The following is a 19,736-nucleotide window of genomic DNA, read 5'->3' on the forward strand; positions in this document are numbered from 1 at the left end:
ACTTAGACAGCAAACGACTGATCGCAGAGTGAAAGTTTGTGTGTGTGTCAAGGTCTGGCGCCAAAGTTGGGTTGAAAAAGTTATGAAGGAGAACTAACAAATATACATTTTGTAATCTAGCGAGATGGCTATTGTCAAGACCCTGGAGAACCTGAATGCCTTGGTTATTGGCGCTGGTTTTGGAGGTCTCGCCTCTGCCATAGAACTCGCCAGAAGAGGTGCGAAAGTGCGAGTGTTTGAGTCGGCCCCAGACATGAGAAGGCAGGGTGAGTGCCAGGCAATACACCTCGGGGAGGAGTTCATCGATCTGTGTTGACTTTTTCCAGGCGATGTCATCCAGCTGGGACCAAATGCGACTCGGTTGATGAGTCACTGGGGCGACATTCTTGACGATATCAAGGAAACCTCGGTCTCTCCAGACGTGATGACGATCATGAAGAAGGATGGCAAGGTAATTCTAGATCAGGACCTGCCCACGGAGTATGATGGCTACCCCATGTCGTATGGTAATCGCGGGCGCATTCAACTCAAGCTCTACGAATATGCCAAGTCTCTCGGTGTCGAGGTGACCCTTGGGGTCGCTGTGATTGAGGTGTTCGAGACAGCCGAGACTGCTGGGTGCTACATCGGCGACGAGAAGATCGAAGCCGACATCCTCATTGGTGCAGATGGCGTCCACAGCAAGTCCAGAAACCATGTTACCGGCATATCGGATAGACCAAAGAAGAGCGGTTTTGCTGTCTACAGGTCCTGGTTCCCGCTCGAGAGGCTCGCGGAAGACCCCGTCACTGAGTATATTGCCATGTCTGATACCCCAATATACAAAATCTGGATTGAGCAGGACACCCATGCGATACTCACGACAAATCCAGCTTTGAAGTCTGCGACATGTTTCGTCACGCATAAGGCAAGTGTGGAAAATTGATGCAAATTGTGGAGACATGTCTTTGGTATTAAGCTAAAAGCTGACATTGGTGTCGTGTTCAGGATGATTCAGATATCAAAGAGGATTGGAACCTAAAAGGCGACCTCAACGACATGTTGGCATGCGTGCAAGGCTGGGATGACGAACTTTCTCACATCATCCAACACATACCCCCAGAGGTCCTGAGAGACTTCAAGCTCCTTTGGCGGGATCCTGTCTCGAAATGGATTTCAGACGGCGGCCGCGTATGTCTGGTTGGTGACGCGGCCCACCCTCACCTTCCCACAGCCGGCACCGGCGCGGCACAAGCAATCGAGGATGCTGTGACGATTGCTGTTGCCCTGGAGAAGGCAGGCCGGAATAACGCTCCCCTAGCGCTCAGAGTATACCATCGGCTAAGGTGGGCAGAACTCCCACTTGCCTTGAATAACAAAGAGCTGACATGCAATTTCATGGCTGCGAAGATATGAGAGGACGAGCCTTACACAACGCATGGGTTGGGAAACACGCCATGTATGGCATCAGACAGACTGGGACGCAGTCGCCGTCGATCCAAATGTTCTGAGACTGCCTCAACCGGCGTGGCTACTTGGCGTGGATGCGCAACAGTATGCAGAAGAGAACTTCGATGCTGCAGTGTCAAACGTGCAGAAAGGTGTTCCCTTTATCTCAAGGAATGTACCACCTGGCAATGTCCACGAAGAATGGACTATAGAGACCATGCTCTCACAGGAAGGGAAGGTTGCAGATAAGGATTTTTACAAGACGCGTGATCCTGGCCTGGAGGCGTAAGTGAATGGTCACTGAACAAGAGTCCTAACCCATAGGCGGGCGTCCTTCTAGAGACTCATAATGCCAGTGAGCATTATCGCCCTGGACAGGCTGACAGCACAATCTTAATGGAATTAATGTCAACGCCAATTTTGAAAACATGACTTGTTTCTTGGTAATATTAATCTAGGACTGAGTTCAACCCTAAAGCATAGTCTTCTAATGAAAGCCTACAACGTGTTACGTTTCACATATCTGGTTTCGATGCATTTCCTCGGTTTAAATAACTTAAGCAGCGCGAGACAATGTGGAGCCTGCGACAAGCGAGGAGATCTATGGAGCTTGAATACCAACTGTTGTCTCATTCAAATATACAAACTTTTTACGAATGAAAAGCCTGTCTCTGACTGTGTTCACTCAAGTCCAATGGCCTGTATGAATGCCGGATGATCTGGACCCTCTACCAAGGCATATAGATAGGCGATATCTCGACTGTTTCATTGCAATTTCCGTCGACTCAGGAGATCACTGGCGTAGATATAATGTGCTGTTCCAGGGAGCTAAAATAGCACAAATCTGGGCGGGATCGTGGCACTGGCCTATAGGGAATAGTATGTGGGGCCTCCCCCGGTGTATGCTTCTGTAGTCGCCAAGTACACGCTCATATAATTTCCGTGAATTATGTTACGCCAATCCATCACCGAATGATGCGTCAATGAAGTCCTGGGTGAAGTTTCCTTCTGAGTCAAGGTTCTTCTCTGCCTCTTTCCAAGCCTTCGAAATGAGCATCTTTCGCATCGCATCTCGTGGCGAAATTGTGCATCTAGGGACGTCAGAAAACTTCTGTTTGCACAATGAAGGCCAAGAACTTGGAGATGATGTGGTATGACTTAGAGAGCTCCAGACAAGTAATGCTCAACAAGGGTGGCCGGACTCACTCAAAGTCTGCTGGTCGAATAATCAAGCCGTTTTCAGGATAGACTGCATCCCTGTCAATCGACTTGAGGTTTCCATAAACATCACGCTTTTGCTCGATGGTGAATGTCCACAGCATACGTGAGATAGCCATGAACAGGTTTCTTTCTGCCACGTGGAAACCTGGGCAGACGCGGCGGCCAGCGCCAAAGGTGAAGTGAAGACGCCTTGACGAGTCCTGACTGATTGCATTGTTCTCTGTGAGAGTAATAGCGGGATCCAGGCGCTGAGGATCGAAGTCCCGTGGGTTCTCAAATCGGTCATGATTCAAGGACCATATCTATGAGCTGTATTAGTTTGCAACCCATCGTTGCCCATGAGCTTGAACGCAGGGGAGCGGGAGTAACCCACATTCATCATGACTATGGATCCTTGTGGGATAGCCTTGCCACGATATGTATCATCCTCTTTTGCTGCATGCGGTACAGCACCACTGATTGGACTGGGGGCCCCTAGTCAACAATTCAGTCAGAATAGTTGCATATGAGTGATGAGACCTCAATTTCCATTCAGCTCACATCGCAACGTCTCCTCCACGACTCCGCGAATGTAAGGCAGGTTCGGTCTATCCTCCCATAATGGTAGTCTATTTATCCCGACTACACTGTCAAGCTCCTCCTGGGCCCTTGTTTGGACATGCGGAAAGAGGACCATGGCCTATTTAAAGAGTTCAGTTGGTGCACGACACTTAACTACATCCAATGGCGTTGTACCTTGATGAATCCAATGATCGTATTCGCCGAGGTATCCCTAAGCCAGTCAGCCTTTAACAGATACGTAAAGTTTACTCAGCGACAGAGCATAGGCAGTAAGATTCTCACATGGCGGCGCCAAAGCCGTGGGCAGCGTTATTCGCGATCTGGCGGTCGTCCAGTCTGTCGTCATCTTTGTCCTCAAGCATGTCTCGTATGATACCTGTGCAAGATAGTCCAATCGGTCAGATGCGTATGGTAGAGCAGAGCGTTTGCTGAGAATTGAAAGGCTACCACTGAGAAGTATAGACTGACTTGGATGGGCATTCCCGGCCGCCAACTTGGCCTTGGCGCGGTAGAGGAGGTCGAAGAACACGCGATCTTCGAGCTTCCGTAGCTCGTACAATTTTCTCTTGCTAGGAAGGAGCCAGTGGGGTATAATATCGTAAGGTCTGCGCAGGAACGGGTAGAAGTCGACGAGGTTGAAATTCAACGCCTCAGAGGTTACTTCCATCCACTACCGCACGTCAGTCCCCCTGCTCGCGACATTCGACCATCTAGTGGATGATCAATTGGGGAACTAGATGGCAACATTTCTTACCGTGAGCAAGTCCGTCACATACCCAGTACCTGTCTTGGGTGTGCGCCATCCATATAGCATAGCCGTTGATATGCTGGCGGTATACCTCTGCACATGCTCCACGAAGTCATCAGGCCTGTCAAGAAGCTCTTGAACCAGCTGCAGGCTGTCGAAAGTCTATAGAGTTGTTTATTAGAAAGCTGGGTAGTACAACTATAAGGTTTCCAGTCTTACCTGATACGGAAGATACCTATCTGCCGACTTCACATTCAAGCGGAGGTGGTAAATCTTTCTCTGCCGACGCCAGACCTCATCATTGCTGCTCGGTAAGGCCGTCAGTACATTTACAGCAACGTGACCGGGTCCAAGAGGAGAAATATCAAGCCGTACTCGCGGAGTGCAATGTTTAAATTGTCTCCAAAGCTGCGGACCCACAAATCCGGCCGAGCAGAATAGTTCGCTTGTCTCTTCTCAATCAGATCCCGAACCACATTCGGGTCGTTCAAGAGAACCATGTTTTGTGCCCCCAGTTTCAGAGCCGTAATGGGTCCATCTGCCAAATGATTCCGTGTGAGCAGCTCTGGAGGTCATTTGCCATGTTGACTTCTTCTTATGCGCAGCACGATTTTGGGATGTGTATCGACCTACAATGCTGCGCCAATTTTTGTAAACCAAGATGAAAGTTCTTTGTTGGCATTTGAGGTAAGTTTCCTATAATTGGCACCGTATGTGGGCCTATGCAGCATTATAAAGCATTAGTAATGACCCCTCTGACAGCAGTTGGGTGATATTCGTCAGAGGATTGTTATATTACCTGGAGGGAGATCTTTCGTTCTCATGCCATACTGCAAGACGCGGTTTAGCACTAGCGCCGCCGTGATGGCCAGTATGCCCCAGTACAGAAAAGCCATCTGAATGTTTGGAGAAGCGATATGCAGATAGTGAGCAACAAGATCTCCACGTTGCTAATAGACGGCAATACTTTTCTAGCATTTCAGGTAAACAATGGGCAGGTAAGCAGTCCTCCGTATACTTGTTCTTGCCCATCAAGATGCTTTAGAACATCCACCATTCACATGAACCAGGAAGAAAAAAGAGAAAGTCTACGACTCCCCGGGAACTCTGGGTCGCTTCCGCGGAACGGAGCCCACCTACCGTACGTAGTAGTGGTCCCAAGCTCGTAAGATAACCCTGGCAGAGCAAACGAAGATCTTAAAATATCGCAAAAGGGCATCACATTGTGTATAGTATTGACTCTGAATTGCTTCAGCCTCTCTGTGGTGGCCAAAATGAATTCACGATACTCTTGCCAGGACAAGATCGTGGCGGTGACTGGAGGTGGATCAGGTATGGCCCAATGCCCCTGCTTGTCCGTCAATGGCTGCGTCACCCGTCTGACAATTCGCTGGCAGGCATCGGGCTCGAATATTGTCTTCTCGCGCGGGAGAAAGGAGCCAGGAAGGTCATCATTGCCGACTTACGCTTGACAGAGGCTGCCCAGAGAGCTGTGCAATCTGACCCAAATCTGGTATTCCAAGCGTGCAATGTCACAAAGTGGAAAGATCTACAGGAAACGATCGAAGTTTCGCTACACAGATTTGGAGATGTGCCCAGTGTCTATGTCGCATCAGCTGGAGTATTCGAGCCAGTACGTACGACACCAAAGCAAGAGGCATGCCAAAATTGACTCTTGCAGCCATATTCCAATTTTTGGGAAGATCCGGAGCCTTTGGAAGCCAACGGCTATGCCCACGTGGACATCAATGTGAATCACCCAGTCAGTATAAATTGAAATACATCAGGCTTCACATTGCAGTGGAACTAAGTCGTCGAGCTCAAAAACTTCAGATCAAGCTCACTCGTCTGGCTTTGCGCGCTCTGCTTGGGAGGAATAAAAAAGGGGTCGTAGCCCTGGTATCGTCAATGGCAGGCTACAGCAAACACTACTCCGCTCCGCTTTACAGCGCCACAAAGCATGCCGTCGTGGGCTTCGCCCGGAGTATGGGAGACGCTGAGCAGGTCCAAGGTGTCAAGGTTGTATGCGTCTGTCCAGGGTACGTTGACTTGACTCATCGAGACTGAAATTCTACCGGTGGCTAAGCAACGAGACAGCATTGTAACGACACCCATCTGGACTGACGGCGCACCAGGCTCTGGTGCTCGATACGGCATCACGGACGACATTGCTCTAACGAGTAATGTAGTAGCAGAGGCCATTGCCGAAGCCATTGAGTCGCCCTATATACCGGGTGGTACAATACTTGAAATCTCTAAACTCGGAGGCACTCGAGTCGTTCCCGAGTGGAACATTGATCCTCCACATGGCACGGAAGACGACAAGGCGGCGATGGGCAATGCTGCGCCGCCGGAGATGATCAAGAACGTAATGGGTCCGATCTTGAGGGTGACTGAAGCAGAGCGGGGTAAGCTTGTGAATGAGAGAGCATGATCGCACCTGGGATCGTTTTTCCTTCTTTCCTTTTTTTTTCCTCTTATTTTCTAGGTATCGCGTTTCCCACTCTCGCTAGGAACACCGTCTGGGCCACAATGTCGAGTTCCATTGCCACCCGCTGTCTCTGTGCATGTCGCCTCAGCTGCAGTGTAGAAGCGTTGATGATGCGCTTTGCAATCGCTGTTCCGGGGGCACCGCTGGTGCATAAGTCCGGCGAATCATTGGCCGCGCAATCGAACATTGAGAAGCGCACAGAGTCAAGGCTGTGGCCGAGCCGGAAGGCGAGTATTGTATTCCTCCGAGGGTGGGGGTGCATCTGATCCGTATGCACCTCCCTTTAACCTTGATTCTATACACTGTGCCGCGCTCAAGCGGCGAGCGTTGGAATTCACCGGGGCCATGCAGCACCTTTTCCAGCCGAAACGCATCTACAGCGAGCGGCTGAGGCAGTGTCGCGTAATGACAAATCTCTTTCTTCGCCTGCTCTATATTTGGTGATTTCATTTCCACTGGAAACACCAAGACAAGGCTTGCTTGATTGAGGTGGATAATATCAGGCTTCAACAATCCCCAAGAGCCGAAGTCAACAATAGCACAATGGAAACGAAGCCTGCACCGTCCATTAATAACGCAAAGACAGAGACAAAAGAGGTTCTGGCCGATGACTGCGTCTTGATAGTCGGTGGCGGACCCGTTGGTCTTTTGACCGCAGCTGTCTTTGCGTTCTACGGCATTCCCTCGGTCATCATTGAGAGGAACTCAGATACAACCAGGTATGGTGCTCGAACGTTGCTTGAAGAGGAGACCGAAGGTTTCAGTCATGATGAATGAAAATGCGAGTGGCTCACAACCTTCCGTGAAGATGGCCTAAAATGGATTTGACCAATGTCCGTTCTATGGAATTCTTCCGAAAGCTGGGGCTTGCTGAGGAGCTTCGGCGTCAAGGTGCGAATACCGGATAGGAAGGAGGACGAAAACCATGGGCCATGGAAATACCTTGCTAAAACTCGAGGCCGCCGTAGGAATTCCGCCAGAAACACCTTACACCGTGCTCTTTTCCACGGGCTTGGGCTCGCACGCCCCTGTAACTGCGTGGGAGCTCCCTGGAGTGAGCCGATTCAGAGAGACGATCAAGTCAGAGAATAATGGTTCGCAGCCATTAGAACCCTACCAAAGACTATCTCAGGAGATCTTCGAGTCTTGGATGAGAAAGGTTTGCGAGGCTGATCCGTTGATTGACATTCGATTTGGCTGGAAATTAGATGCCATTAATGAGACGACACATGACGTCGAGGCGTTTGTGAGCAAAAGAATTGGTTCCGATACCAAGCTACATCGTTTCAAGTCGAGATATGTCGTGGCTTGCGACGGTGCATCAAGTCGATGTCGACGCGCACTTAACATACCCCTTGATGGCGGCCCAGTGTAAGCGAACACGGAGCAAATAGGCGACGACGGACGTCATGCTGATTTCGCACGCAATCCGGTGTCCAGGCCGAGTTCATTCCTTTTGGTCCACTTCAAATCGAGAGATACTTCAAAGCTCTTCAAACAGGGCAATTTTTGGCACCTATTTATCCTCAAAAATGGCGAGTTTGGAGGAGCAGTGATCTCGCAGGATGCGAAAGAGGTATGCAATGAAGCAGTCGGACGACGCTTGAAGAACTTCTACTGCCCTGAGGGAGACCAACTGCTTAAACCTAGCCCAGATCTTCACCATACACTACGCGATTCCCCCAGGAACCGATCCTTCGGCAGTCTCGTCTGAGGAGGCGATTTACACACTACTAGGGGGTATTGGCAAGCCGTTTGAAATCAGAATCGACGATATCCTCGTGCGATCTACTTACCGCCCTAGCATTGCAGTTGCACGCAGCTTCTCCGGACCCAAAATGCGCGTCTTCCTTGCAGGAGACGCAGCACACCAAAACGTGCCCACTGGCGGCTACGGAATGAACACGGGGCTGGGCGATGCATTTGACATCGGATGGAAGCTGGCTGCGGTGATCAGGGGGTGGGGAAGCCCGGGGTTACTGGCGGCCTATGAGCAGGAGCGACGACCAGTCGCCATCAGGAACGTTGAGAGGTCGGGAGTGCACATGGATGTGCACATGCGAGCTGTACAAATGCTGGCTGACGGCATGGTGTTCGAGCTGGAGAGACATGATTCCGAGAAGGGCAAGCGACTGAGAGATTCGATACACAAGCATTACCAGAATCATGACGGCGAGAATACTGATCTAGGGATTGAGATGGGGTACAGGTACAAGTCGGGAATCGTTTGGTCTCCGCGGGATGAGGAAGAAGGAGGTAGCGTTGAGCCGCCTTGGGATGCTCATGTCTACAGGGCCACGACTTGGCCCGGGAGCCGGGCCCCTCACGTCTTTCTAAGCGATGGATCTGCCATTTTTGACAGATTTGGCAAGCATTTTACTTTGATGGAATTCGAAGTCACCAACAAATTTGCCAAATTTGGGCTAGGTAGCCATCTTCTGATCGAGGCTGCGAACAGGCTGGGCGTGCCGCTTAGCCATGTCCGCCTCGCCGGCGAGGAGCACGCAGCACGGCTTTGGGAGAAGCCGCTGGTTCTTGTTAGGCCGGATGGCCATGTTACGTGGAGAAGCGATTGCGTAAAAGATGCAACTATTGCGGGCAATATCATTGAGACCGCTGTGGGCTGCCATTGCACCGTACCTGACCCGGGCACCATAAACGATCCTGGTAAAATTCCTGCTGTCTTCACCATGGTAGGAGATGAGACTACAACACAGACAAGGGACTACAGGCTGGAAAATATGGGAGATTTTCAGAGGTGACGTTTGCAAATTTTCATGTAACTTTGGCTAGATACCTACCTGATACGGGATAAAATTTGACGAGACCTGTGCCTGGTTCAAAAATGGGCAGTAGACTTGTGTAATCCCCTGGCGCCGGCTGCTCGTTCAGACACTGGTGCTGAAGAAAGGCTCTGTGACGATGGACACGTATTTGATGTAATGTGACAAATTCGTCGATTAAAAAGAATCCAAATAAGTATGGTGATGACTATTATAAGTTCATGGCTTTATCTTCCAATCTACCGTTGATTGAGTAGACTAGTGCACTTTCTGAGGAAAGGAAGCTGCTTAATCAAATCTGGGACATACTCTACGTTTTTTTGAGCAAGTACTCAGAGCTCTCGAGACAATCATGGTACGAAGTTATTCCCATATTCATCTGCTAGATGTAGAGCTTTAGGCCTTTCCCAGTGTGTACAGCCCTCGTGGTTTATAAAGCTCCGTTTGAAGAGAAAGCTTTTCTTCTTGACCAATCTACACCAGAAGCCTCTGCATGCAGCCAATATCTTTTTATGATCGCAGCGTGCTGCTCACTCCTTGGCTCCAGCACAGCACGGAATTTTACGGGCGAGTTGATAAAGCCCGGCTGAGACTCCACGACAGGCTCGATTTCTTTGCCATCGGCGCCAACCGCACGCTTGATGTTGAAAGCCCACAAAGTTCGCGCCATATTTAGGAAAAGAGAGTTCTGGGCTAGATGCATCCCTGTGCAAATCCGGCGCCCAGAGCCGTATGCATAATGGTCCCGCTTGGTGGCGTCGGCGAGGTTAACGCATTCCGCCGTCGTGTGTGGATCGTCAAGGTAGCGGCTGGGGTCATAGATGTGAGCATCAAACCATCGGTTTTCGTCGAAATGTATGGCCCTAACAGAGTTTAGGTGAAGTTCATTTCTCGTCATGAGTGTCTGGGTCGACGAGTGTGATAAAGCTGTGCCAAGCATTGTACCAGGCTTTTGCTAACTTACCACCAATTCAGTACGACTACACTGCCCTTAGGTATGAAGTAGCCATCATACCAGTCATCCTCGGTCACGGAATGAGGCATGCCTGACTTTGTAATCGGCCACCAACGGAGCGTCTCCTTTACCATAGCCCGAATGTATGGCAAATTCTCTTCGTCTTCAAAGGTCGGCATCCTGTCGCAGCCAATGACATCGTCGAGCTCTTTCTGGGCGGTCGAGACGACATCCGGAAACAGCTGGCAGGCCATAATCCAAGCGTTGATGACCGTTGATGTTGACTCACTCCCTGCCTCGACAAGTGACCCGGCTGCGTATGCAGCAAGCTCATCACTGATGCCGTTCTTTTCAGGATTGCGTTGAATAGACTCGTATAGATCGCGAATGAAGCAGTCGGGTGAAGTGCCCTTCTTTATTTGGTTGACAAGATCAAGATACAGGTCCAGGTAGACCTTAGAGTCATATTCGAACCACCGACGCCCGATATTCCGCCAGCCCTGCACCATCCACGATGGCAGATTGACGAGGAAAGGAAAGGAGTCTACAAGCCACGCACCCGGCTCGGCCATTTGGCTGAAATGCTCTAGAACTGTGTAAATCCTCGTGATAACAGGGTCACTCCAGTCGGCAACCCGGTGTCCATATGTCGCCGTCATGATGGTGCTGGCAGAATACCTCCTGTTGATGTCGTAGAAAGCCTCGTCATCCTTGGCGTGCAGCAATTCGTATAGCACCTGCATTGACTCGAAATCCTGGATAGGCTTGTATGTCGAAGCCGTGGTGATGCTGAGGGCGGCTTGGCTGATTGTTCGGAGGCGTCTCCATTTTTCTCCATAAGGCATAAAGATGATACGGTTCCGGTTCGAGGTTACGTCAAATGCCATGGGCATAAAGGGTCGATCAGAGTATTTGGCCCCTCGCTTATCCATCAGTTCCTTGGCGATAACAGGGCTGTTGACAAAGATCCAGTCCGAGACGCCGACCCGTGAATAGACGATGGGGCCATGTTCCTTGGCCCATTTCGATATGACTTGAGGCAGCTTGTCGGCATTGGAGAACGCTGGTAGGTTGCCTATGAATGGGTAGCCCTTCGGTCCAGGCGGCAAGAACCTTCGCCTCTTGTCGTAGGTCACGAGACTGTATATCGCTGGTACAAACAGTAAAAGCAGCTGTCAGACAGTAGTCAGCCATGTTTGCAGCTAGCTTAGAATGACGAATGCTTAAACTTACGATTGGCACTAGAGAAGCACGATAGCTGCCCGCCGCATCCCACTCCGGACTTCGGGCAAAGGATTTCATAATCGCAGATCGTCGACCTGAGTACAAAAGACAAGACTTGCTTAACTAGGGACTGTCATCTCAGGCCGAGGCTTTAGTGTATCTCACAGCTGAAGCAAGGACTGATCAAAAGTCATTGAGTTCATATCAACGATTTGTAGAACTTGAATTCGGTACTAATGGTCCGAGATTGAACTATGGCACTGCTTTGTGGCCATACAAACGCTTTCACATCCTTCAACGACGCGTCCTACTTTGAATTTGCCCAGGAACACCATTTGCAGGAAAATACCCGGGCCCGATTTCAGACCCCTGATGCTTACCATCCCCACTCGGCTCGGAATGCAAAAGGCGGCCAACCTTCCGCGGATGCAACGACACAGATTTAACTGCACCACAAGAGGAGAATGGAGTCAGTGGGTTTCGAGCATCGAGGGGATCCGGAAGCACTCGGGTCCGGACAACTCGCATTAGAGAAAGCCATTTGGGCAGAGAACGGGATCAAGCCGGACTCACCCTCTTCACAGTAGCTTTGCTGCCATCGCATCAAATCCCCACGTAAAGACTCCAAATTTCACAGAAGAAACTAATACGCTTCGTCTGCCCCGAAACCAAAGCTATTATGTTTGTTCCTGGTACGAGTAGCCGACCACCGGCGGACATGGTTTGTGATTTTTTTCAACCCTATCTCGCCCCGTTTGAGTGATCTAAAACTCATCGCGGAGTAGCTGGAGGCCTGGAGAAAAACTCCAGGGGCGCTCACCCGCCCCCCCCCCCAACTCCGCGCTTGAGGCATATGCTAAGGGCATCTACTTTTCCATGGTGTAATCTAGTCCTAATGCAAAGTTGAATATTGTTCACTTCTTCTAGACCTTAGTTTGATGCAATTGTTGCTAATCCGAGATTTGGAGTAGGCTATGCCACCATATGATATTCAGATCGCCATAACCATCTTCGCCAACGTACCTGCTCTTCCGTACCTCATCTTCGCAGCCCGCAAGCTTCTCAAGGATGGGGATCCGTCTGCCCTTCTCATGTCTCTTGGCGGCTTCCTTGCCTGTGGATGGGAGCCTGTGGTAGACGTGCTAGGAAACTGTTTCTTTCCAGCGGAGAATCAGATCGTCGGGTTTGAGTTTCTGGGACGTCCTATTCCGGTTTTCGTGCCCCTCACCTACCTATGGTTCGTTGGTGGGATGGGATACTGGTGCTTGTCGGTTCTGCGAAACCCAAACACAACGAGGTTAGATCTTTGGAAGCTTTGGCTCAAATACGTCGCCATTAACGGTCTTCTCGAGTATCCTCCCCTTTATTTTGGCATATACACATACTACGGATACCAGCCATTCCAAGTCGGGGGCTTTCCATTGTGGTTCCCCTGCGTCAACGCCTCCGCTCCGATTGTAGCAGCAACACTTACAAATCTCCTCAGCCCGTACCTGGAAGGGTGGAGGAGCTACGCCATAATCACCACATCTGCAACAGCATTCGGAATCTCTCATGCTGCGTTTGCCTACCCAATGTGGCTGGCCCTGAGCACGGACAAGGGCTACTATGTTACCTATCCCGCTGTAATTATTACCTTCGTTCTCATCACTACGGCTATCTGGATCATGTCCCTTCCACTGCCGGAATACCGCTCCGTTCAGTTGAATGGCAAAACACAGCCACGTCGATGAGAAGACGTGATGGGAATAATTGTCTTCTAAGATTTGTTATTCAAAGCATTTTTGAACGGGTACCACCACGTCGCGCTGAGAAGGGCAGGCCTAGGAAAAAGTTGGGGAGATACGAGTTTGCGATTTGAATTAACGGGACTGCCGCCTTCCTTGTTTTATGTAGCTTTAGTGGCATTCTTCTCTATGGTGAGACTCACACATCACGCCGTTGTTACATTTCACTGCGGAGGGCTGATATAAGCTTTTGGGACGCGGGCGTGCCTATGGCATCCCCCAAATTGCATCCGTAAATCTGATGCAGCTTGAAATTTATTCATTATTCTGAAATTCTACATTCTCAGAAAGTCCTTGGGAGCTGGTAAAATCAGCTACCTTGGTGGCCATATTCACGGGAAAGGAATAATGCTCGTGAACCAGTTTCCAAGCGCCCTCGATTTTTCTTGCGATCGAAGTCGCCCGGAAAGTCATATCGTATGGGCTGTCATCAATTGCTGTGCCATGTACCCTTTGCAAGGACGTGATGTACCCAAACTCCGGCGTCACTGCGACGATTTCGACGTTGCGAAACGACTGATTGGTTTTTCCCAGATAAGGCGTGATGTGATCGTAGTGTAGACCGAGGTTTGGTCGCTCTAGGTTTCCCATAAGATCGAAAATTGAATAATCCTCCATTTCGAAGAAAGCCTTGCCGTGGCTGGGATGGGAATGTGCCACCACATTGAGGAAGTGTCCAAAGCCTTTGTACCATTCCAGGATCTCCTGTTCCACAGATAATAGTGTGGGATCATGGTACTAATGGTTGAATTTCATGTCAGAGGGGTATCTTGACTTTTTTCCTGCATGCTGGTAAAAATATAAGCTCACTTTCGTTGGTGGTGACGCAAGATCCGCGCAAAGAGCCTCGACCGTCGTCCAGTCAGTCTGCAAATCCAAATTTCAGCTCAAAATGTCTCACATGAAAGGGCACTATGTGCTAACCTCTTTTTTCCAACCGCCCATTTTTCGAAGAAAGTCTAATTCTTGAGGCAGAACTGTTCAGTGAGGCTCACACAATGGGAGTTTGATAGAGCTACCGCTTTTAGGCAGAGATCTTTCACTTCCGTAACACTTACATATTATCGTCTCAATGCCTGGTTTTTACATGATAGGTGGGGCCGAATAGCGCAGTGGAAGCACCGACGGAACGGGCGGCTTTTATTCGGACCGCGGGACTGTCGCTTAATCATCGTACTGCCACCACTCAACGCACGTAGACTGATGCAAACTTGGCCGTGATACCCGCACTCATCTCGATGCAATTTTTGCATTAAGAATTTTTTATAGGATATTCTCGCCAAGCAAGCAATCTGTCGTGCCTGTTCACAGGAACAGGATGAAAGAATACTTAGATATAGTTCAATTGTCAGAAAGCTACCCAAGTACGCAAGCTGTGTTCTCTCAGACCTTCCCATCAATTCACTCCCTCAAAATGTCGATGACCTCGTAGCTTTCACGCACGTCGGGTTTAGGAGGTACAGGTATCGCCTCCACGCCCCGCGGCCCAACGCGCAGCCTCTTCTTCAAAGCCTCCTCGTCCGCACCATTCTCCAGCTTCTTGATCAGCTCCTCGGGATTAAAATCTGCACCAATCGGGTTCTCGGCAAACTCTGGAGTCTGCATAAATTCATTCGCCTCCTGAACAGTTCGGAAATTGTCCACTTGCGTCTCAATCTGGTTCCCGTCGGGGTCCTGGTAATAAATGCTAGTCGTGGGGCCGTGGTTCACTGCCCAGATAGGCATAATACCTCGTGCCTTTCGCTGACAGTAGGCCTGCAGTAGGTCGCTTAGGTTATTGAAGGAAAAGGCCATATGGGCCAGCCCAGCAGATACCGGGACCTTAGGTGATATTCCGGGCACGTAGCCAATAGCTACCCGGTGGTGCTCCTCGTCGTAAGTCAAGAATGAGAGAGCCTCATTCTCATAGGTCGCATGAGCACCTAGGAAAGCCTTGTAGAATGCTACCATGGGCTTGTACTGAGAGGTTTGCAGCACGATATGAGCGAGTCCCACCGGAGACAAGACGTTTGCGGTGGAGTCGTTACGAATGGCCATGTTTGCTTGGTTGTTTGCGACCAGTAGTAGATTCATCTGGATGAGCCCCAATGCTCCAAAAAAAAAATAGAGACAGAGGACCTGGGCAGGAGGTTCGATATCTAGCTATTTACATACCTACCTTGAAGGTTCTCATGCAATCATGTCACCGGATACGTGCATGATCATACTTAGCGCGAATTATCTTTAAGGTGCTTGTCACTCCGAGAGACCGGGCCCGGATCTAAGAACCCGACATCCTCTTTCCCTCTCATTACCTCTAGCTTCCAGATATACTATCCACCTGCTACAAGGACTTAACTTACACGCCACTCGCGGACTCTTTGACTCGGGGGTTTTACAAGCACTTCCATCATCGATGACTGAGTGGACTCTGACGCAGAAAACGTTGTTTTCATCCATGCTCGTTCTTTCAAATCGTCCTTGAACTAGCGTTGCTGTGCTTCTGACACTCATCTTACTAAGGGGGCGGCAACACGGGTCCTTGATTAGACCATGGCTTTTCTAAACAAAGCATAGGGCTGTTAAGTTCTTTCTAAGTTCTGCACCATTAACGTCTGTTCGCGCAGCAGTTCATAGATTCCTATCGTGATCCTGTAGCCGTCCTTCTGCCAAGGCGTCGTGATCTGCCTGTCAAGGCTGTAGTGCTTTCATCAACGCCGAAGAATCCTGCTTCAAAGTCAGTGATCCAATTTCGTTGTCTTTCTTCTTCCAAGAGCTGTTACATACCCCCCAGACCTGGTAAAGTCTAAGCCTCGGATTCGACCCTGTCGCGTCTGCAATGAGCAAACGACCTGCGAACTCTCCCTCGACCTGCTTCCCGTTTCGCAGGCCCATAGTAACGCTAGCTATGAACAGCAAGTCACTGGCGTCGGTGTCGGCGACGTACACCCTCAACACCTGGTGTCTTCGCGTTGAAATTGATTTCCATGCATGGTTGCGAGAGACTCGGATGTCTGTAGTTTCTATCAGCTGGCGAGAGCATCGACTTAGGTACTCGTTCGGCGCCTTCACCATCTGTGCCTTTGAATGGCTGTCCACCAAAATAGGCCACTCCGTCTAAAGTGAATATTTCATCCGCCAAGATGCTTCCTACCCCTGAATCATCGTCATCGAGGAGATTGTAGAATCTGTCAATCAGCCGCTTCACTGGCTCTGGAATATATGTCCCTCTAGGCCACTCTACTGAATCTGTGTTATAGCCCATGGTCAAGGAGAAAGGCTTTCACGGGCGTTGCTATAGGAAGAAAACACACCTCTTTGCAACAAATGCACAATACCTACCTTGGTCCTACGTGTATGGTCCTGCCTGCAAGGTGTGATTCGGGCCGTATTCAGCTTGTGCGGGCCGGAGCCGCCATCCAGCCGCGGAAGACGCCAGGGGCGATTTCCGCAGAAGCCCAGGGAACACCCATGTAGGCCACATGCAGGTTTATGGCCCACCAAAATCATACGGAATGCATGCTGGAATACTCCCAATGGTTCCGTACGGTGACTCGATCCTGCCACAGTGAAAACTTTTGTTTTGCTCGTAGATCAGTCAACTTCAATAGCTCACTGTGTCGTGCGCTTGGTCGTGCCTGGCTTCAGGAAGAAAAGAAATGACGGGGGAGAAGAAGTCACCTCGTCTTGTGTGGAGGCCTTTGCCCTCCTCGGGCAAGAATCTCAAAGACTTCATGGCAAAAGTCAACATGACATATGGCACTAACATTGCCGACTATATGTCCCTCTGGAGATGGTCCACCGCCCCGCAAACCGCACCTCTATTCTGGCTGGAGCTTGTGAAGTTCCTAGGCATCAAGTTTGATGGCTCACCTCAGAGGGTATTTGAGGCTCAGGTGAGACTCGTGGATATTTCAGCGTCCCTGCTTTGCAGACCAAGGTAGTGACATTGACTGACGCGTCTTCGACAAGGATTTGAATACGCAAATGCCATGCATGTATCCGCCACCTACATTCTTTCCAGGCGTCAAAATGAACCTCGCCGAGAACATCTTTGCAAACTATCGTGCAGGGGATATAATCCTCCACGTGGCTTCCGAAGGTGCAGAGACCCTACGAGATGTGACGTGGGAAGAGTTACGCCGGCAAGTGGCGCAACTCTCAGGCGCAATGGCATCTCGTGGTGTCAAAGTTGGCGACAGGGTCGCTGCTGTCATGTCTAATCGGCTCGAGACGATTGTGGCCTGTCTGGCATCGCTATCGCTGGGTGCAATCTGGTCGACGTCATCGCCTGAGATGGGCGTAGATGCTATACTGAACCGGCTTACTCAAATACGACCAAAGCTGGCGTTCTGCGAGACGCAAGTCGTGTACAACGGCAGGCTGAGGCATCTTCTCGCTAAGCATAAGGCGTGGTCCAGTATCCTAGCCGAGAAGACGGCCGAGATGGAGGCTGTAATTGTCGTGGGGAGTGTCAAGGACGTCACCTCGGAGCCAAATGAGTCACCCGTCAAACTGATAGCATGGGATGACTTCTTGGCTCAGGGTGCAAGCAACACAACGCTGAAATTCCGTCAGCTGCCTTTCAATCACCCTGGTTTCATTGTATGGTCGTCAGGCACAACCGGCCCACCCAAATCAATAGTCCATACCGCCGGCGGACTCCTGGTATCCGCATCCAAAGACGCGTTCCTAAGTTATGACATTCACCGGGGGGACACAATACTCCAGTATACGACGACAGCATGGATCATGTGGGCTCTTGTATTTGTGTCTCTCTCATTCGGAGGGAAAGTCATCCTCTACGACGGGTCTCCACTGATTCCCGACCCTTTGGTATTACTCAGGCTAGTGCAGAGGCTGCGGATCAGTGTATTCGGAACGTCGGCAAAGTTCCTGTCCCTGCTAAAGGAGCATGGAATCAGCCCCAGGGACCAGCTCGACCTGTCTAGTCTCCGCACCATCGTTTCCACAGGCAGCATTCTCACCGCAGACGTCGCTCAATGGTTCTATGACGAGGGCTTCCCCCCTCACGTTCTCCTCAACTCTACGTGCGGCGGCACAGACCTCGCATGCTCACTCGTCTCAGGTGTGTCCACAATGCCACTATACGCTGGTGAGATACAGGGGCCCTGTCTGGGCATGGATGTGGACATATATGATGTCGAGAACGGCGGCGGTGTATCAATACAGAACACCGGGGACGCGGGCGAGCTTGTTTGCAAGCAGCCGTGGCCGAGTGAGCCAGCATTCCTTTGGGGCGACCCAGCCGGTGAAAAGTACAGGGCTTCGTACTTTGCCAAATACCCAGCTGTAGCGCCTGAGCATAACCGTCAGCATCCTGAAGGGTATCCGATCTGGAACCAGGGAGACTTTGTGTCCAAAAACCCGGTAACGGGGGGGTTCCTGATGCATGGCAGATCGGACGGCGTGTTGAATCCCGGCGGCGTTCGCTTCGGATCAGCCGAGATATACAATGTCGTTGCTCAAGACTCGAGTATCGCTGACAGCGTCTGCGTTGGCCAAAGAAGAGATCACGACGCAGATGAATCTGTTATACTCTTTGTACAAATGGCACAGGGACATGATTTCAATCGGGCGGTGACTCGAAGACTTAATGACGTGATTCGGTCCAGCCTGAGCCCTCGACATGTGCCCAAATACATCTTTCCGGTTTCTGGGGTCCCCTATACAGTGAATGGCAAGAAAGTTGAGATTCTAGTCAAGAATCTAGTCAGTGGGAAGGAGGTAAAGGTAAGCCCGACGATCATGAATCCAGAAATCCTGGATTCCTACAAAGAATTCATACAAACCGAAGAGGCTAGTGAGAGGCAACAGCTTCTGTGGAATACGCATGGGGCTCATCTATAGCGTATGAATGGTTACGCGACCGCTTGTTGGGTTCACTTGGATCTTTGTGACTTTATAGTGACTGGGCCGCTTTGCTTGACTGCTATAGATTTGAGGCCGCACTTTGGTGGGTTGCTATCAAAGTAAGGTAGAAAATTTACTAACCTACTTTACTCAGGTCAGGCTGCGTCGTTGGTGGTGGTTCGTCTACCAATTTCATGAAGTACAGCCGTGCCCAGCGATCCGACTTCGATTCCTGGCAAACACCAGGGTGAACAGCCGATGACATGCTGCCATACTTGCAGAAGGTAATCCTGTAGTTCTATTCTGAGTCATTGAACTCCTTTCAATCGTCTATATTGCAGCTTGAGACCTACGACGGCTATGATGGGAGGGGTATACGCGGCCACGATGGTCCAGTCCAGATCTCTCGTGGAACGTATAGTTCGCGACGGATTGAGGACGAGTTTATCTCATCAGCTACTAAGCTGGGATGGCCCGAGGACCCAGATTTGTCGGACCTCGAGTCTGTGAATGCCGTCTGACGTGCTCAGCGATTCATTTCGCCCGACGGCAAACGTCAAGATGCGGCTTCCTGCTATATCCACTCCGAAGGTGCTGTCCAGTATCGTACCGTTAAGGCAAGGAAATTCGTTATTTCTTCATGCGGAGCTTGTGCTACACCTTCGCTTCCGGAGCGATCTGGCAT

At 50.4% G+C, this 19,736-nt stretch overlaps 9 protein-coding genes across 9 annotated transcripts; 4 read left to right on the forward strand and 5 right to left on the reverse strand.

The window, feature by feature from the left end:
* Positions 1–124: 124 nt before the first annotated feature.
* Positions 125–1,717, forward strand: J7T55_002375 (uncharacterized protein; the record flags this gene model as incomplete). Its single annotated transcript, XM_053137443.1, has 4 exons — positions 125–266; positions 327–913; positions 988–1,325; positions 1,390–1,717. The coding sequence occupies 4 exons, from the start codon at positions 125–127 to the stop codon at positions 1,715–1,717; spliced, it is 1,395 nt and encodes a 464-aa protein (XP_052998247.1).
* A 663-nt stretch (positions 1,718–2,380) lies between these two features.
* Positions 2,381–4,854, reverse strand: J7T55_002376 (uncharacterized protein; the record flags this gene model as incomplete). The annotated part of the gene is made up of 10 exons (XM_053137444.1): positions 2,381–2,519; positions 2,635–2,951; positions 3,023–3,123; positions 3,190–3,296; positions 3,493–3,586; positions 3,679–3,880; positions 3,965–4,120; positions 4,178–4,262; positions 4,334–4,496; positions 4,758–4,854. 10 exons carry the CDS (start codon positions 4,852–4,854, stop codon positions 2,381–2,383), a joined length of 1,461 nt encoding a protein of 486 aa, XP_052998248.1.
* Positions 4,855–5,232: 378 nt separating this feature from the next.
* On the forward strand, positions 5,233–9,211 carry J7T55_002377 (uncharacterized protein; the record flags this gene model as incomplete). The annotated part of the gene is made up of 10 exons (XM_053137445.1): positions 5,233–5,290; positions 5,356–5,591; positions 5,640–5,720; positions 5,792–5,997; positions 6,056–6,366; positions 6,919–7,168; positions 7,310–7,340; positions 7,408–7,820; positions 7,890–8,025; positions 8,105–9,211. 10 exons carry the CDS (start codon positions 5,233–5,235, stop codon positions 9,209–9,211), a joined length of 2,829 nt encoding a protein of 942 aa, XP_052998249.1.
* A 126-nt stretch (positions 9,212–9,337) lies between these two features.
* J7T55_002378 (uncharacterized protein) lies at positions 9,338–11,489 on the reverse strand (the record flags this gene model as incomplete). Its single annotated transcript, XM_053137446.1, has 4 exons — positions 9,338–9,363; positions 9,767–10,095; positions 10,197–11,359; positions 11,421–11,489. The coding sequence occupies 4 exons, from the start codon at positions 11,487–11,489 to the stop codon at positions 9,338–9,340; spliced, it is 1,587 nt and encodes a 528-aa protein (XP_052998250.1).
* A 640-nt stretch (positions 11,490–12,129) lies between these two features.
* On the forward strand, positions 12,130–13,144 carry J7T55_002379 (uncharacterized protein; the record flags this gene model as incomplete). Its single annotated transcript, XM_053137447.1, has 2 exons — positions 12,130–12,132; positions 12,383–13,144. 2 exons carry the CDS (start codon positions 12,130–12,132, stop codon positions 13,142–13,144), a joined length of 765 nt encoding a protein of 254 aa, XP_052998251.1.
* A 309-nt stretch (positions 13,145–13,453) lies between these two features.
* Positions 13,454–14,143, reverse strand: J7T55_002380 (uncharacterized protein; the record flags this gene model as incomplete). Its single annotated transcript, XM_053137448.1, has 3 exons — positions 13,454–13,936; positions 14,009–14,065; positions 14,123–14,143. The coding sequence occupies 3 exons, from the start codon at positions 14,141–14,143 to the stop codon at positions 13,454–13,456; spliced, it is 561 nt and encodes a 186-aa protein (XP_052998252.1).
* A 456-nt stretch (positions 14,144–14,599) lies between these two features.
* Positions 14,600–15,235, reverse strand: J7T55_002381 (glyoxalase/Bleomycin resistance protein/Dioxygenase; the record flags this gene model as incomplete). Its single annotated transcript, XM_053137449.1, has 1 exon — positions 14,600–15,235. One exon carries the CDS (start codon positions 15,233–15,235, stop codon positions 14,600–14,602), a length of 636 nt encoding a protein of 211 aa, XP_052998253.1.
* Positions 15,236–15,868: 633 nt separating this feature from the next.
* J7T55_002382 (Type II inositol 1,4,5-trisphosphate 5-phosphatase) lies at positions 15,869–16,442 on the reverse strand (the record flags this gene model as incomplete). The annotated part of the gene is made up of 3 exons (XM_053137450.1): positions 15,869–15,904; positions 15,965–16,135; positions 16,233–16,442. The coding sequence occupies 3 exons, from the start codon at positions 16,440–16,442 to the stop codon at positions 15,869–15,871; spliced, it is 417 nt and encodes a 138-aa protein (XP_052998254.1).
* Positions 16,443–16,836: 394 nt separating this feature from the next.
* J7T55_002383 (uncharacterized protein) lies at positions 16,837–19,048 on the forward strand (the record flags this gene model as incomplete). The annotated part of the gene is made up of 2 exons (XM_053137452.1): positions 16,837–17,073; positions 17,150–19,048. The coding sequence occupies 2 exons, from the start codon at positions 16,837–16,839 to the stop codon at positions 19,046–19,048; spliced, it is 2,136 nt and encodes a 711-aa protein (XP_052998255.1).
* Positions 19,049–19,736: the final 688 nt, after the last annotated feature.

Source organism: Diaporthe amygdali (assembly GCF_026229845.1).
Source record: "Diaporthe amygdali strain CAA958 chromosome Unknown NODE_3_length_2959817_cov_65_330692, whole genome shotgun sequence".
Taxonomy (NCBI): Eukaryota; Fungi; Ascomycota; class Sordariomycetes; order Diaporthales; family Diaporthaceae; genus Diaporthe; species Diaporthe amygdali.